The sequence below is a fragment of the Oncorhynchus tshawytscha genome, linkage group LG09 (assembly GCF_018296145.1).
Source record: "Oncorhynchus tshawytscha isolate Ot180627B linkage group LG09, Otsh_v2.0, whole genome shotgun sequence".
NCBI classification, from domain to species: domain Eukaryota; kingdom Metazoa; phylum Chordata; class Actinopteri; order Salmoniformes; family Salmonidae; genus Oncorhynchus; species Oncorhynchus tshawytscha.
Window position 1 is genome coordinate 70,976,009 of NC_056437.1, and position 18,768 is coordinate 70,994,776.

Sequence of the window (18,768 nt, forward strand, 5' to 3'; positions counted from 1 at the left end):
GGTGTCTGTTTGAATGTAGAAAAATGCTCTGTTTATCAGGTTTGAAGGTAAGACCCAGATGCAGACTGGAAACAGGAGACAAAGGGCTGTGAGAAATGGGTTTTACTCTAGACACATGAAAGGTGGGATGTACACTACCATTCAAAAGTTTGGGGTCAAATAGAAATGCCCTTGTTTTTGAAAGAAAAAGCTATTTTTTGTCCATCAAAATAACATCAAATTGATCGGAAATACAGTATAGAAATGGTTAATGTTGTAAAGACTAATGTAGCTGGAAACGGCTGATTTGTAATGGAATATCTACAAAGGCGTACAGAGGCCCATTATCAGCAACCATCACTCCTGTGTTCCAATGGCACATTGTGTTAGCTAATCCAAGTTTATAATTTTAAAAGGCTAATTGATCATTAGAAAACCCTTTTGCAATTATGTAGCACAGCTGGTAACCGTTGTTCTGATTTAAAGAAGCAATAAAACTGGCCTTCTCTAAACTAGTTGAGTATCTGGAGCATCAGCATTTGTGGCTTCGATTACAGGCTCAAAATGGCCAGAAACAAGGATCTTTTGCTGTCTACTACTCCCTTCACAGAACTGCGCAAACTGACTCTAACCAGAATAGAAAGAGGAGTGGGAAGCCCCGGTGCACAACTGGGCAAGAGGACAAGTACATTAGAGTATCTAGTTTGAGAAACAGACACCTCACAAATCCTCAACTGGCAGCTTCATTAAATAGTACCCGCAAAACACCAGTCTCAACGTCAACCCTGAAGAGGTGACTCCGGGATACTGGCCCAGGATTCGGCTAGGAACGCTGTGCCTCCTGGAACTGTTTCCCTATACCCCAGCTGAGTGCCGCTGCCAGGCACGAGGTGGGAAGGATGGTCTCTGGCTCATTATAGCCCCACAGTAATAGCCGTGGGGCTATAATGGCGAGACAGTGCATCCGGCTTGACATTCTTGGATCCAGGCCAATATCAGAGGGAGAAGTTGAACCATGTGAACAGCAGGGCCCAGCTAGCTTTGCATGGAGTTGAAGCATTTGGCAGTGCGGAGATACTCCCGATTTTTGTGGTCGGTCCATACGATGAACGGATGTTCCGCCCCTTCCAGCCAGTGCCTCCATTCCTCCAAAGCCAACTTCACTGCGAGAACTGACAATTTCCACATCGTCGCTTGTCTCCGTGGCGTTGAGGCGATGGGAGAAGAAGGCGCAGGGATGTAGCTTCAGGTCCAGGGTAGAACGCTGGGACAGGACCGCCGCCCCCACTCCTACATCCGACGCATTGGCCTCCACCACGAACTGACGGGAAGGGTGGGGGGGACTGTCACCCATCGATTCAGATGGTCAAAGTGATGGGGGAATCGAGATCCGTAGGTAACTCCTGAGCAGCAAGCACGTCCTTGACCTCCTCTGAGACGCCGTGCAGGAACATATCGAACAGTGCTTCCTGGTTCCAAGCACTCTCCGCTGCCACTGTTCCTGGTTCCAAACACTCTCCGCTGCCACTGTTCCTGGTTCCAAACACTCTCCGCTGCCACTGTTCCTGGTTCCAAACACTCTCCGCTGCCACTGTTCCTGGTTCCAAACACTCTCCGCTGCCACTGTTCCTGGTTCCAAACACTCTCCGCTGCCACTGTTCCTGGTTCCAAGCACTCTCCGCTGCCACTGTTCCTGGTTCCAAGCACTCTCCGCTGCCACTGTTCCTGGTTCCAAGCACTCTCCGCTGCCAACGTGCGGAAATCCACAGCGTAGTCAGCCACACTGCAGGAGTCTTGTCGAAGGTGCAGTTTCTCTCCCTGAGAACGGGGCATAAAAAACCTCATTCACTTCTCCCACGAACCCCTCCAGACTAACGCATATGGCCGGCTGCTGTTCCCATACAGCAGTAGCCCAGGTGAGAGCCCTCCCGGATAGCAGCGTATCTTGGGGCGATCTGAGGGGAAGAAGGAGGGCTGAAGCTCGAAAATGAGGGCACACTGAGCTAGAAACGCCCTGCATAGGCCAGCATCCCGGAGTTGCCTCTTCACTATTGACATTGAGACTGGTGTTTTGCGGGTACTATTTAATGAAGCTGCCAGTTGAGGACTTGTGAGACCATATGCATTTCCCTCTTCGCCACCTACTTTAATCTTACTCATTTTACTAATCTTACTTTAATCTAATGAATCTTAATCACTTTTGAGACATACTACTATTTAGCAAGTTTTGTCAGTGAGAACTTGAAACTACCTATGGAGGTTATAAGTTTCACATTTTTCTGAAGATTATTCCAAAGAATGGCAGCAAAAAAACAATCTTTCTCCATACCACTTTTAAATCTAAAAGGAACAATGTCAGTTTCACTCCTTCTAGTTGAATAGTTATGGTTATCCCTTATTAAGTTAAAATAGTTGCATAAGTATCTGGGGACCATACTGTGGACAATCTTATGTATAAGACACAATTGTATCTGAGCGACTCTCTCCTCCACTTTAATCCATCTAAGGGTTTCAAAGTGGGAATAGTCCAGATGCGTAAGTACTGGAAGTTTAAGAATAATCCTGACTAATTTGTTCTGAGATGTCTGCAATTCATTTTTTTTATTATCTTGGGGGCACTATTGTACCAGGAAGAGCATGCATAGTCAAAGTGACACTGAACAGGAGCCCCTGCCAATGTCCCCATTGCATTCTTGTCCAGATATTTGGAGGTTCTAGCAAGGAACCTAATTTTATGGTTCACTTTAGTCGATAACATTTTGTGCTATGCTCTCACCCGGTGTAACAATCTTTAGCTAACTCCAATTAGTGGGGATAATGGGCAATGTATTATTTGTCAGCATGAATGAAGTCAGTGAGTCCTGCCTAGATGACTATTAGCTTTACAACACCGAAACAGCTCCCTCCGTTTTCTCGGGCACTGTGCACATCGATACAGAAGTAACCACTCTGGCAGCTTTATGAGACTAGTCCAACTGGTGAGCAATCAGCCCCTTGATTACACACCAACCACAATCAGCCCCAATTAGTCCTGGTCTGAGAGTCCGTCAAGACCTGGCACATCCAGCAGAGGGAGCCACCGCCACGTGATGTAGACTCCGTCGGTCACCAGTCTTTCCCTGGTGTTTAACCTGAAATGCAGGAAATTCATTTTAAAACAGCCATAATAATCAAGCTTTCGGTGTTGTGTATTCATGCATCGCAATAAACTGTAATCTAAATGCATTATTGACCTCTAACTTGGCCCAATTCACATTTCCAATTGCCCACCCTGACATACCAAGCTAGAATGGGCCCTGTGTCTCAAACAATAGCCTATGTAGGCTAAATATCCCAAGCAGAGATACAGCAACTTCCAGAGAGAATCAGGCACCTTTAGATTTGTGGTTTGGGTGTCCTCGTCAGAACGGTGTCGCTGTAAGTAAGTGGTCACATATTGTTCTGGGTTCTACAGCACAAGAGGGGTCTGTAGAGTTTTATGAACATCAAGGCAGACACACAGTGAATTTTGTTCTGATTGGCTAAAGTGGTCAAGCCTCAGATGGGCTTCCGTCGTGCACACACACGTAGCCTATAGTTCTTCATCATCTTCGCCACCGCCAGGGGAAAAAAAACACCATTTACATACTTCTGCACTGCCAAACATATTTATTTGGGTTGTCATTCTAGCGTTTTTCATTGAATTTTGGTAGTAATTAAATATGATTTATTTAGAAATTTATCAGAACAAATTTTCCATAAAATGTTTGACCAGCTCTGTGCATTGTCAAATTGAAAAAAAGTGAGGGAGCGCCGCTCCTCTTCGCTCCGGCAGCAGTACACACCTGCTGGATAGTACACCATTTGTTATTGCTTTACTATTTAGTACTTGGCAGCATTTGCCTGTCTAGCTAGAGAACATAAAAGTATGTTGAAAACATTTGCTAAAATTGACATTGGCAACAAATAAACTTTTGTTTACAATAAATAAACACACACAATATTTAAAAACCAGCTCTTACTCGCCAGAGACCGACCATCACGAAAACTAAAGCAGATACGATGCCCCAACCCATCTCCTAATAGTTTTGCATGACCTGGTCCCCCAGCTGTTGCCCGGGTGGTAGGAGTTAGCACTTGATTTGCAATTGAATGCTAAATGCCCCGCTCAAGAAAAAGAGTGAGAAAAACAACAACAAGGAAATGCATGTGGTGGATACAAATGAACTTCTAATCATTGATTAACAAAAATTTCAACAGCCATTTGCATCAGAGGCTAATGGAACAATGTCCTGCTGTTGTCTTTTTGATCTGTGTGATCATCTTTCTCTTCTGTTGTTTCATTTAGTTACGACATTCACCGCTCCCGGCTGTGTAAAACGTGCACACCCAAAGATTTTAGCTGCTGCTCAGACGTTGCTGACATGGGTAAACAAATACCAACTACGATACACCGCCTGGTACAGAGTTTGAGACAGTGTTATCATCAGCTGGGATGACCTCAAGGACCTTTTGTATAGTTCACACAGTCCTGTAGGTAGGATTGATATTGCAGCCAGGCCTAAGCCTTGTGTAAATTCACTGGTGGTATGGCTGCCTGACCCTAAGTGAACTCTACAAGCCGCACCTTTTGAATTGTCCTCAATGTAGCACCTTGTCAGAACAGTAAAAACCACAACATGTTACAACTCAACCTAACCTTTTGGCTGTATTTTGGAAATAGTGGGACGTGACATTTGATGCGAAAAGTCATAGATTAACCTTTCTGCTCGAGGTGGTTATAAACATTTAACCCTGATCCTGTGCATCAACTTGTCTCTCTCTTGCCAGGTGGCTTTCTTTCATACCTTGATTGTTTCTGAACTGAGTAGATTTACATATAATTAAAGCAGAATCTTCATCGCATGTGTGTTCAAACGTTAAAGATTTACAGATCACTTTGGGAGTGTTAGGTATCTACTGTACTTTACTATGATCCGATTATGCCAGTAGAACAATTGGCAAACACACTAACTAACATGCACAGAAAAGTCAAACTCCTCTCTGTTATGAAATCCATCACCTGACTTGACTACATTCTTTATAAAGTTGAACCTGATGGTTGAATCTAAAAGCATACAGATGCTGCTGACTGTAATAATACAACACTATCAGGTTTTGTTCGCCGCTCACAGTGTAATGTTTATGTGCTGCAGGTAACACTACCTGGCCACTAGATCAGCCCCATACAGGCACAACTCCTCTTAAACTTCCAATGCTGCCATTTGTATCTCAATATGACATCACTTCTGGGTAGCAATTTAGCTAGGACTGTCTGGAAGTGATCTGAGTGGGGAGGGGAAAACTGAAAACTACGTAGCCCTTTCAAAACAACAGGAAATCAGGCCTTGCTGCTAACCTCTCCCTTTAAGGTCATCTTACGACAGTGACAAAAAAAGGACAGTAAAAACCACAACCCAACATGTCACAACTCTAACCTTTTGGCTGTTTTTTGGAAATTAGTGGGATATTTGACATTTGATGTGAAAAGCCGTAGATGAACCTTTCTGTCCTCTGCATCAACTTGCCTCTCAACGTTAAAGATTGACAGATTACTTTAGGAGTGTTAGGTATTTACTTTCCTCTGATATCATTATTCCGGTAGCAGAATTAATTGGTAAACATACTGTAACTAACATGCACAGGAAAGGAAAACTCATCTCTGTTAGGAGGCTGCATGAGACGATGAACTCCATCACCTGACTTGACAAGACTTGTCTACTTTCTTTATGAAATTGAACATAATGGGTGAATTTAAAAGCATTCAGATGCTGCTAACGGCAATAATAATACTCTATTTCCTAGCCCTAAACAGTAATAAGACTTGTAATGGAGAGAGAGACAGACAGACAGACCAGGTTTTGTTCCCAAGCTCACATGTTAATGTTATGTCCTGCCGGTGACAGTACTTGGCCGCTAGACCAGCCCCATGCAGGCATAACTCCTCTTAATGTTATTTTGACCTTTCCAAACAACAAGTCTTTCTGCTTACCTGATTTGGCCTCGTTTTAGATTTGGTTCATTAAGAAATGCTAGCAGACATAACTGAATTCAAACATGAGTTGGTTTCGGGGTGTGGTTTGATGTGGGTGTCTCTTGTGTGTGTTCTCCGACTTAGACTAATTATTCCGGTAATTAGCTTCAACTGGTTTCAACTCGCTGATGTACGGTTTGAGGTTTTTAAGTCTTAAAATTAGGACTTGTTTGGAAACAACACACCCATTGGCACACAATGGTCTTGCAGTTAGCCACTGTTGTTTGTGTCTTGTGACCCCCACTTCTACTCACTCTTTGGTTAGGGCCCTTGACCTATTAGGAACTGTCCTCAACCCATCAATTGGTCCCAAACCCTGACACACCATTTGGGAAAAACTGGTGTAGAGACAGAATGGCATCAGTGGCTTTTATCTTCTTTGTCACTTTTCATATCTTCACATATAAATAATGTCAAGCTGGTCGGAGAGCATTTCCCCACAGAATAAACAAGTCATTCATCTTTCTGTGGCAGTGTAAATTACTCTTGGAAGAAAAGCAGAAAGTGATCTTTTGAACTTAAAGATTATATGCTGTTGATAGCTAGAATTGTCTTTGTCAGAAATTACAGGCACTAGTGTACCACACACACCCCAGCAAAACGGGGTTGCCCTCAAGCTTTGGGGGCCCCCAACTCCCCCCAAAATATAAAAAATATTGAAAGTCAGGACAGTCCTTGCCCGGTAAGAAAACATATATTTTTTGAATAGTTTAAAGAAATGTATTTTGTTGCATTATTTATGCTTCAAATGTACATTTAGGGAATTTTATAACGGAAAGATTTGTTTAGGGAATTTTATAACGGAAAGATTTGTTTAGGGAATTTTATAACGGAAAGATTTGTTTAGGGAATTTTATAACGGAAAGATTTGTTTAGGGAATTTTATAACGGAAAGATTTGTTTAGGGAATTTTATAACGGAAAGATTTGTTTAGGGAATTTTCAAAATACTTTCAATATTATTCATTTTCATGCCGGCTCTTTGCCTATAAATGCCCGTGTCCGAAGCGAAGGATCCCAATTTCATACTCTCCAAAAAAGTGTTTAAAATTGGCAAAAATGTATATTAACGGAAAAATGATGGTACAAAAATATAAACCTAACATGCAACAATTTCAAAGATTTTATTGACTTAGTTTGCAAGGAAATCAGTCAATTGAAATAAATAAATTAGGCCCCAATCTATGGATTTCACATGACTGGGAACACAAATATGCGTCTTTTGGTCACAGGAATTGTGCACAGATCCTTGCGACATGCATTATCATGCTGAAACATGAGGTGATGGTGTGGGTGAATTGCATGACATTGGGCTTCAGGATCTCGTCACAGTATCTCTTTGCACTCAAATTGCCATCGATAAAAGGCAATTGTATTCATTGTCCGTAGCTTATTCCTGCCCGTACCATAACCACACCGTCACTTTGGGATTATCATGCTGAAACATGAGGTGATGGTGTGGGTGAATTGCATGACATCGGGCTTCAGGATCTCGTCACAGTATCTCTTTGCATTCAAATTGCCATCGATAAAAGGCAATTGTATTCATTGCCCGTAGCTTATTCCTGCTCATACCATAACCACACCGCCACCATGGGACATTCTGTTCACAACATTGACATCAGCAAACCGCTCGCCCCCACCACGCCATACACGCTGTCTGCCACCTGCCCGGTACAATTGAAACTGGGGTTCATCCATAAAGAGCACATTTCTCCAGCGTGCCAGTGGCCATCAAAGGTGAGCATTTGACCACTGAAGTCGATTACGATGCCGAACTGCAGTCAGCTCAAGACCCTGGTGAGGATGACAAGCATGCAGATGAGCTTCCTTGAGATGGTTTCTTCGGTTGTGAAAAACCCGCAGTTTCATCAGCTGTCCGGGTGTGAGGCCGGTTGGATGTACTGCCAAATTCTCTAAAACGTACGTTGGAGGAGGCTAATGGTAGAGAAATGAACAGCTCTGGTGGATATTCTTGCAGTTAGCATGCCAATCAAAAAATGAGACATCTGTGGCATTGTGTTGTATCACAAAACTGCACATTTTAGAGTAGCCTTTTCCTGTCAGGTGGGTGGATTATCTTGGCAAAGTAGAAATGCTCATTAAACAGCTCATTATATTTTTTGTTCAGTATAGTTTCTTGCTATAGCCCTCTGTGACTTTAAATAATATTTCTCAAAACTTAGATTCCTAAAAAATGTGGAGATTTTGTTTACTCCGTCAGATTTGTCTAAAATCCTAAATGAATCAGGAATGGGCAGGGTCAGCTATACCATAAGGACCCCTTATTCATGTCCTCAGTACATGTAGTGCAACAAGACCACTCATGGTCTGTAAAGTTCTCTACTTTTGATAGATTTAAACAAACAATACTGGAATCAGCATGGTCACAACCAGAAACTGTCAACTCCGTCTTCCTTATAGATTAAAATATGCAATATGCATTTTGGTTCAAATATGTTACATCTAATTAGGTTTTAGAGTCATAAATCATCTGAAGAAAAAACACATTGTTACTGTGTATACCACTTGAATGAAGAGGACAAATGCAATCTTTGTCATCTCCATAAAATATAAAATATAAAAATAGATTTTTGTCTAACGTCAACTCCGTCAGAGTGCGGAAAGATTTGATAGAATGGTTGTGTTTTTATTGGTGATTTTCAAATTAATAATTTTCTATATTTTACAAATGTAACTCCGTCAGTGGCTTGTCAACTCCTTCACTGATGGCTAACCCCCTTGTTTTTGTCAATATTATGATTATGATTATTTTGTTGTAATCAACTTATGCTAAAACAATTATTTGTATTATAAGTATTTGCTGTGCTAGACCTAAGGGATGACATGTTTTATACATGTTATTTTATGTTCTAAATCTTTTTAAACATGCCTAAATGCTAAAGAAATTAGCCCTGGAGCATTTAGTGGTGCTATTAAACTAAACTAAAATAAATGTGGAGATTTGTTTTACATATTTGAATAATCCAATGTTAGAATATAACAGTTAAGGCCTTTAAACAGTTGTTGGACCATGGTAAAAATGAAATTACTTTTATGGTGACTGATAGAGTTGACATAAATCCAGTTAGTTGCAATTTATCAACAAAAAAAATGATTGGTTGTTCATTTACATGGTGTGATAGTTAATACTCGGATCAATCAAAATGTATTTCATTATTATATTTATATTATTAAAACAAATATTTTAGATGGTAATTTCTTTCAAGAATCCCCGAGCTCTAAAACAGCAATATTTTCTCTCAACCTTATTGCAAAAAGGTGCAAAATTGCGCTACGCCACTGATAACAGGGTAAAAAAAATACCTGTCATTTTGTGTGGAATTTTTTAACCTTTATTTAACTAGGCAAGTCAGTTAAGAACAAATTCTTATTTACAATGACGGCCTACACTGGCAAAACCCGGATGACACTGAGCCAGTTGTGCACCACCCTATGGGACTCCCAATCACGGCCAGGTGTGATACAGCCTGGAATCAAACCAGGGTGTCTGTAGTGACACTTCAAGCACTGAGATGCAGTGCCTTAGACCGCTGCGCCACTCGGGAGCTCCTATGATAACCTTTCAACAACAAAGCTTTGAGCAATGGGTCTATGTTTTTGGCAGGAATATTTTTGGGGTGACTTTGGGACAGTGTCCTAATATTGAATAAAGAGCGTAATGTTTTATTAAATTTACCACTTCAAATGTGACTTTGATGTTGCATTATGTATATTTCACTTAACAGGTACTGCGAACAGACGTCCATTCAATGTCTATTCCACATATATATATATTTTTGTACCCCCTTTTACTCCCCAATGTTGATCTTGTCTCATTGCCACGGGAAGCGTGGTCGAGTCATGCGTCCTCTGGAACATGACCCACCAAACCGCGCTACTTAACACCCGCCCGCTCAACCTGGAAGCCAGCCGCACCAATGTGTCAGAGGAAACACTGTTCACCTGATGACCGAGGTCAGCCTGCAGGTGCCTGGCCCGCCACAAGGAGTCGCTAGAGCGCGATGAGCCAAGAAAAGCCCCCCAGGCCAAACCCTCCCCTAACCTGGAAGATGCTGTACCAATTGTGCACCGCACTATGGGACTCCCAATCACAGCCGGTTGTGATACAGCCCGGGATCGAACCCGGGTCTCCATTGACACCTCTAACACTGCGATGCAGTGGCTTAGACTGCTGCGCCACTCGGGAGGCCTGCGAATCAACGTAATTTCATTGAAGTGTGTGCCCAATGGGTATTTTTCACTGTAGGAAACTTAATCCAATTTATTGGTCCACTTCCCAAAAGAAAACTGGTTTTACAAGGGACTCTGTCGCAGTATTGACCTTTTTGACTGTGATCCTGCCTCCAGGAAAGACAGAAGAAAACATAATTCCACCCTAGACATGCCCACAAATGTTTTTTTGTAGATCTGTAGGCCTATAGTGGGCAGGGTTTCATCACACCTACAATTGCTTTCAATAGATACAAATATGTAAGCTCTTTGCAGTTTGCACATTTAACAAAAGCCCTTCATAGCATCACATCAGATCCCAGGTTGGAGTTGTGTTGACAGTAGTCATGGCAGCATCTGCACAGGAGATGGCACCCTGGCAGGTGTACCTTGCCAGTGGCGCTAACCGGCTCTCCCATGACCACAGAGGGGGACGCTGGAACAGCGTTTGCAGTGGTGCAGGAGGATATGGAACCCGCATCTCAATGGAATATGCATCAAGTGTCCCTGTGAGCGTCACCAATGTCTCAAACTCCCTGTGTCTCAATGAGAGGGAGAATATGCAAGATCTTAACGATCGCTTCGCCTCCTACCTGGAAAAGGTAAATGAGATACATTTTCACTTAATATTTGTTTCAAACGGCTCAGCTGAAATAATTTCCTTTAACAAATGTAGGGTTTTCTTTTTGGTGATGTTAGGAGAAAGTTAGCTGTATATTCGTTGAGGAATTAACTGAAATCGAAGGACGATATTCTGGACAGATACGACGGCCACCCACTGCTTTTAAGTACACTCGGCCGTCAGTTGCTCTGGTGTGATTCCCCTCTTAGTGGCTAAAACAGTGAGAAGCCTACCTAGGATGTGTGTTGTATGAATGTGTGAGGCTCTATGTTGATGTCTGTGTGGCTCAGGTACACCAACTAGAGGCAGCCAACGCTCAGCTTGAGCTACAGATCAAGGAACATCTGGAGAGAAGCTTCCTTGGTGACCGTAAAGACATGGATGGACACTTGGGGATAATCGATAACCTTCGGAACCAGGTATGTCTACATGGGGACCTATCACTGAACACCTTCCCAAGTTCACCTTCTCCTCTTAAGCATCATCTTGTGACCAGACTCATTCTCCTGTTCCTTTGTGACCTGTAATCTCTGATTTGGAAAATACTTGCCAGATATAGAATTCTATCCCATCCTTTCAAACAAACAGTAGTGGGAAGAAGGGAAAGAAAATAAGCGAAGGAAGGAACCCACTGGGCACAAATGTCAATTCAACATCTATTCCACATTGGTTCAATGTAATTTCATTGATATTACGCTGAACAACATTGATTCAGCCAGTGTGTGCCCAGTGGGAAGGAAGGTGTAACAGAGTTGTGGGATACAGCCAACATCTCATGGGGAAAACATTTAAAAAGGCTAAGGTCTTCGCACAGTCCTTTTATGTCAGGTTTTGACTTGATTGCATGTGCTCTTAAAATAAAATGTTAGATTTCTAATTTCATTGGAACAGTTTAACTGCATCACTGACTTGCAATGACAAAGACTGATAGTAAACATGCTAATGAAATATGTTATCTTCTGCCTATCTGTGTTTCTCCTATAGATTTCTGAATGGTACACAACCCATGCCCAACTCAGGCTGCAGGTCGCCAATGCTCAACTGGAAGTCTATGGCTATAAATACAAGTTAGTTTGTTTATAGTGTATATGTGTGGAACCACTGTGTCCTGTGGGTTCACCAAGAATGATTATGCAAACAAGGGCATGAACTTTGGTCACAAGTAAATTGCATTATTTTCCTTGCTCATGTGATCTTTGAAAGGTCACACGTGTATGGGCAAGAATGAAATTCACACACACACACACACACACACACACACACACACACACACACACACACACACACACACACACACACACACACACACACACACACACACACACACACACACACACACACACACACACACACACACTCTAAAGTTCATCTTCTGTCTGGTATAGGTGTGAACAGGAGGAGAGGCGTCTCTTGGCAGCGGAGGCAGAGCTGAGCCACCTGCAGAGTATTCAGCATGAGTTCATCGATAGGGAAGGAGATCTGTACATCCAACTGGATGGAAACCTGGAGGAAATGGACCTCCTCAAGAGCAACCATGAGGAGGTGGGGTCTTTATACTGTTACTGTTTCAATGACATTTTTTTATATCGTATGGTTCCATAGGTTTAGTACCATTACGGCACATACTGTTTGCATTGACTTTCTATTGTCAATGTTGTTTCAGAGCTTTTGGAAACAACAATGACATCCACGTTTGTATTTCCTGTGTCTGTATAGGGAGTGCAGGGAGTGATGGCCCAGATGTCTGGGTTGGTTAACGTGGAGATGGACTGTGCTCACTCAGTGGACCTGAATGAGAGTCTCAGTCGCCTAAGGGAGCAGTGTGGGTCGATGGTCCTGAAGAACAAAACAGAGGCTGAGAGCTGGTTTCGGAGCAAGGTGGGCCACTGTCAACACAAACACTGAGTCCTGAAGATGTTATAGATACAGAATATATGATGAAGATATTCTCCACGTTTGTTTTGACCCTTCAGGTGGACAGCATGAAGACCCAGGTGACCGTCTGTTCCGATGGGTCCGAGGTTAGGCAGACAGAGATAGATGACCTAAAGAGAAAAGTCCAGGACCTAACTCTGGAGTTGCAGCTATTGGAGACCCAGGTAACATACGCCAAAAAAATGTACACAATGAAGTTTGCAGTCTTTTTTTGTTGCACTGAAACTCTGGAGACAGAATCAGAGAGTTACAGGTTTAAAATGGCTGCTCTTTCAGTTTACTCACTCGCTTACAGAATCTGTCAATGGAGAGGGACGAGATGGAAGTGAATGAGCGATACAGTATTCACCTCAGTCGGCTTCAGCAGCACTTAGACAGCCTGGAGGTGGAGCTGCTGCAGCTATGTACAGCCACAGAGCAGCAGGCTGTCCAGTACCTGATGCTACTGGACATCAAGACCAGGCTGGAGAGGGAGATTGCTGAGTACAGGAGACTGCTGGATGGAGGGGGAGCCAGGTAAGGCCAAGAAAAGGGTTGTCACTAGTGATTATCCAAGAAAAGGGAGCAACGGGTGTTTTGACAGAAGCTAAATTCATGTCTGAGGTCTGACAGATATGTCTTCAGCAGGAAATCAAGCCCCAACGCCATGGCTAGTGTCACGTCTCACTGTGCAATGAGCAATGGAACTGCCTTCCAACACGTCTTCATGCCAATTCAGAGTTCCTCCATTAGTGTACCAAGAGCAAGTGTACCAATAATTTGTGTACCAAGAGCAAGCGTGTCAAGTATTAGTGAGACCTCAAGAGAGACCTCAAGCAATTTAGAAAACGGAGGACAAGTGGTAGGTGCAGCCATTGGGGAGCAGGTTACCTGTGTGCAGAAAGTGTTTCTGTATAATGCCTCCGATAAAACAGTGCAGAGTGTACAAACTTCCAATCAGGTTAGCACTGTAAAAGAAGTCCAAAGCAAGTGTTTAGAAAGTGGGCATCGGGTTGGATATTCAGAGAGCAGCGCTAACACCACCTTTGCACAACATGGATCTAGCGCTAACACCAGCTCTGCACAACATGATGCTAGCGCTAACACCAGCTCTGCACAACATGGAGCTAGCACTAACACCAGCTCTGCACAACATGGAGCTAGCGCTAACACCAGCTCTGCACAACATGGAGCTAGCGCTAACACCAGCTCTGCACAACATGGAGCTAGCGCTAACACCAGCTCTGCACAACATGGAGCTAGCTCTAACACCAGCTCTGCACAACATGGAGCTAGCACTAACACCAGCTCTGCACAACATGGAGCTAGCGCTAACACCAGCTCTGCACAACATGGATCTAGCGCTAACACCAGCTCTGCACAACATGGAGCTAGCGCTAACACCAGCTCTGCACAACATGTAGCTAGCGCTAACACCAGCTCTGCACAACATGGAGCTAGCGCTATCACCAGCTCTGCACAACATGGAGCTAGCACTAACACCAGCTCTGCACAACATGGAGCTAGCGCTAACACCAGCTCTGCACAACATGGAGCTAGCGCTAACACCAGCTTTGCACAACATGGATCTAGCGCTAACACCAGCTCTGCACAACATGGAGCTAGCACTAACACTAGCTCTGCACAACATAGAGCTAGCGCTAACACCAGCTCTGCACAGCATGGAGCTAGCGCTAAAACCAGCTCTGCACAACATGGAGCTAGCGGTAACACCAGCTCTGCACAACATGGAGCTAGCGCTAACACCAGCTCTGCACAACATGGAGCTCACGTTGTGAGTAGCGTTGAGAATAAAACCACCACTGTCAGTAGAGTCAATGACAGACCACTTGATAATAGCAGTGTGATTATCTCAACAGCTCAGATTAGCGAAGATGCATCTCAGATTAAAGACACAGAAGTTGTTCAGATCACTAGTAGTGATGTTGATGTTACCAATGTTAACTGTGGAGGAAAGACTGCTAGCAAGGTGAATGAAGAAGAGATAAGCATTGCCGATGACACAGTACAAGTTAGCAGTGTGGAGGCCGTAGTGGTGGTTGGTGTCAGTGATGTAAAAAGCACAGGTCAGATAAAATGTAGGGAAACTGAGATCCAGGAGAGAAGTGTGGAAAGTGAGACTAACATTGGCAGTGAAAATCAGATTGTTAGTACTGTGCATGATGCTCGAATGATCTCCGCAGAGGAAGAAAACCAATTCAGAAGTGAGGAGACTCAGATTGACAGCATGGAGGTTAGGAGTCAGATGAATAGCTGTCAAATTGAAACTCAGATCAGTGGAGTTCTGAGTGTTTCGGAAAGTGTTGCTCAGATAACCCGTGTAGGAAATGGCAGTCAGATCAGCTGTGTTGAAACTGGAGCACAGCTCTGCTCCTTGGAGATAAACATCACAGAAAATGAGGTTCAGCCAAGCAGTCAGCCAACAGAAGTAAATATCACCCAATCGGAAGACAGATTTGAGATGATAAATGCTGAACATGGAGAGCATGTTATTATAGAGGAAACTATCATTGAGGAGACAAGCTGTATATCCAGTAAGAGTGACACTGTGGAGAGCAGCAGGGTTGAAAGCGTAGGACCGGTTGATGAGCTGGAAGTCACAGCAGTAGTTGGTGATGCCGACGACGAAGGTCAAACAAACTGTGAGGAGAGTAGAGGTCAGATAAACATTGCTCAGGGTGGTGACCTGACGAGCACAATCATAACAACAAGTGTGGTTGAAATGAAGAGTGCTGATGAGGCTGATGACCTGACAAGAAGTGTGGTTGAGATTATCAGCACAGAAATATCAATGGCATCCAGCCCTGTGGAATTTGAGGTTCCAATTGTCCACAGGGAGTACAGAGCTCAAACCCCCTTGATGGAGAGTGAAGGTATGATTAGCAGAGATGTTCAAATGATTGACCACGTCTCTACAGGTGACATAAGCACTGTGGAAACTGTAGTAGTCTCGTTCCCATCCGTGTCTCAGACAACTGACAGCGATAATGCTAACAGCATGGGATGCGAGGCTAAGGAAACTGTGATCCAGGTGAAGAAAGTGGAAGGTCCAGTTCCAATCAGCAGTGCAGAACATCGGGGTCTGATCACCAATGTTGTACAGATTAGCAGCGCTGCAAGTGACAATACGATCAGCAGTGCCACAGGTGTAGCGGTAAAAGTGCCAGCTAGCACAATGGCAAGTGCAGTGGAGATCATCAGTGATATGAGAAGTGGAAGTATGATAAGTACTGGAGGTATGACTAGTGTAGGCAGTGGTGGTTTGATCAGCAGGACAGAAAGTGGCTATATGATGAATAATATGGTAAGTGGACAGATGATATCTAATGCAGGGAGTAGACACATGGTAACTAGTGCAGGAAGTGGACACATGATAACTAGTGCAGGAAGTGGACAGATATTAACTAGTGCAGGAAGTGGACAGATGATAACTAGTGCAGGAAGTGGACAGATGATAACTAGTGCAGGAAGTGGACACATGATAACTAGTGCAGGAAGTGGACACATGTTAACTAGTGCAGGAAGTGGACACATGTTAACTAGTGCAGGAAGTGGACACATGTTAACTAGTGCAAGTAGTGGAGGAAGTGGAGAATGGTTGGTTTATGGTGGAGGTACAGGCAGACTCAGTGGTCCAGGTAGTGGAGGCAGACTCAGTGGTCCAGGTAGTGGAGACAGACTCAGTGGTCCAGGTAGTGGAGGCAGACTCAGTGGCCCAGGTAGTGGAGGCAGACTCAGTGGCCCAGGTAGTGGAGGCAGACTCAGTGGCCCAGGTAGTGGAGGCAGACTCAGTGGCCCAGGTAGTGGAGGCAGACTCAGTGGCCCAGGTAGTGGAGGCAGACTCAGTGGCCCAGGTAGTGGAGGCAGACTCAGTGGCCCAGGTAGTGGAGGCAGACTCAGTGGTCCAGGTAATAGTAACGGCAGTGGAGTCTGGACCCATGTGAATTCTGAAAGTGTCTCTCAGTTTAACAGAAACACGAGCAATGAAAGGACTGGTAGACTTAGCAGTGCAGGAAGTGGAGAATGGAAGGTTTATAGTAGAAGTAATGGACAGATCAGTAAGGCAGGAAGTGGGGGAAGAATCAGCAGTGCTGGAAGTGGACACATGATCAGCAGTGCTGGAAGTGGACATATGATCAGCAGTGCTGGAAGTGGAGGTAGACTGAGAAGCAGAAGCACAGGAAGTGGAGGTGGACTAAGTAGTGCAGGTAGTGGACATATGATCAGTAGTGCAGGAAGTGGAGGTAGACTGAGTAGCAGTAGCACAGGAAGTGGAGGTAGTGGACATATGATCAGTAGTGCAGGTACTAGTGGACAGAGAATTAGTAGTACAGAGGGTGGTGTCAGGATCAGCAGTGGGGGTAGTCGAGTGATTACCAGCAGTGGTGGTCCAGCCAGCAGCCCCAGCAGAGTGACCATCAGGAACACAGGAAGCGGAGGCGGTGGAGGCAGAGAGCGGATCAGCGTCTGTAAAATGGCTGCCCTCTCCATATCAGCTGCCGTGAAAGAAAGAGAAAAGGCCCAGGAGGTCAGTCGGGAATCCTACACAAAACGGGTGTCAGGTGAGAACCCCAGTTTTCAAAGTGGGTTAAAACAGAGACACGTTTTCAGCTCGACTGTTCTTGTAAAGTCGCATTCAATATAAGATGAATGATTGTGATCGATAAAGCACATGGGTGTTCTTCCCAGTGCATTCTCTCCCTGTCTCAACCTCTCAGTTCACCCTGTCTTTTTCTTTCCTTCGCTACCTCTCTCACTTTGCATTCCCCAGCCACCAGTCCTCGGGTCCAGCGGTGGGTGAGAACATCGGTAGAAGAAACTGGACAAGAGTAAAACTGATGACGACAGTGTGCCATTCTGAGTGGACAGAGGAGCAAGGCATAATGACAAAATAGTCACACTACTTATAGTTAATACATATCTATTACATTGCATTCCATCAAAGGAGCGTTAATACCTTTAAATGACCAGTATCACAATGCACCTTCATGTTAGAAAACGTGTTTTCACAGGATCTCTGTCTGCAATAATTCCTGTTTACTGTGCCTTTCATCATTGCTGTGAATAAGTAATGCACTGAGTTTTCTGTTTGAACAGAAATCTATAAAGTTCTGAAATATACTCTGACATAGTTATAGGGACGCAGGGGTGATGCAATTTGTTCTACGCCAAACAATTTGATCTTATTGGATTCGGTTTCCTTGTAAAGCGCTTACACTTACATTTATCCAGAAGATGTCAGTATATGCATTTAGGTGATCAGTTGTGGAGACGAGTCAGCTAGTCATCTCATTTGACACATTTACGCAAGTTAGTATAACTTGTAGATTTTATTTTAGTAGTTTGAAGTCAATGTATCAAAGCTTAAATAAAGCTTCTGATGACTTATTACTTTATATTGTTTTTAATGATGAATAAAATATTTTACTGTTATTACTTCACACTTATGAATACAATTGTTCTGAAATATTATTCTCATCTTATTTCGTTTTATTGTGATACATTTCAAATGTGTATTTGAAAGTGTTCTTATAATAAAGTTATAATAAAGTTTTACTTAATTCAAACATGAAACAAACTGGCTTTGGGTGTGTTTGTAAATTCACTCTGGCTATCTACTCCGATTTCAGAGCACTCTCGTCTGAGTGTAAACATCTGCAAAAAAACAAACATATTTAAATGGTTTCCAGCAGCATAGTTACAGTCACCAACGCTCTAGATAACATGAAAACAGCTTAACCAGCTCTGCTACAGTTGAGTGAAATGGTCAGAGTGAGGTGTTCTCTCATTTGTGTCTGGAAGTAGCTAGCAAGCTAGCCAACTTTAGCCAGTTAGCTTGAGTGCTTGACTGCAGTTGTGAGGTCAGAACGCTCTGATCAACTCTACTCCTCCGCCAGAGCGTCCTGTGTGCGCTCTGAACTGCTCCTGAAAATGCTCTGAATTTAGGA

The 18,768-nt window shown here is 43.6% G+C and overlaps 1 protein-coding gene across 1 annotated transcript; it reads left to right on the top strand.

The window, feature by feature from the left end:
- Positions 1–10,559: 10,559 nt before the first annotated feature.
- LOC112259178 lies at positions 10,560–18,265 on the top strand. The gene is made up of 9 exons (XM_024433923.2): positions 10,560–10,865; positions 11,176–11,304; positions 11,870–11,952; positions 12,271–12,427; positions 12,602–12,763; positions 12,859–12,984; positions 13,116–13,336; positions 13,448–17,382; positions 17,592–18,265. Exons 1-9 carry the CDS (start codon positions 10,611–10,613, stop codon positions 17,651–17,653), a joined length of 5,130 nt encoding a protein of 1,709 aa, XP_024289691.2. The 5' UTR covers positions 10,560–10,610; the 3' UTR covers positions 17,654–18,265.
- The last annotated feature ends 503 nt before the right edge of the window (positions 18,266–18,768 follow it).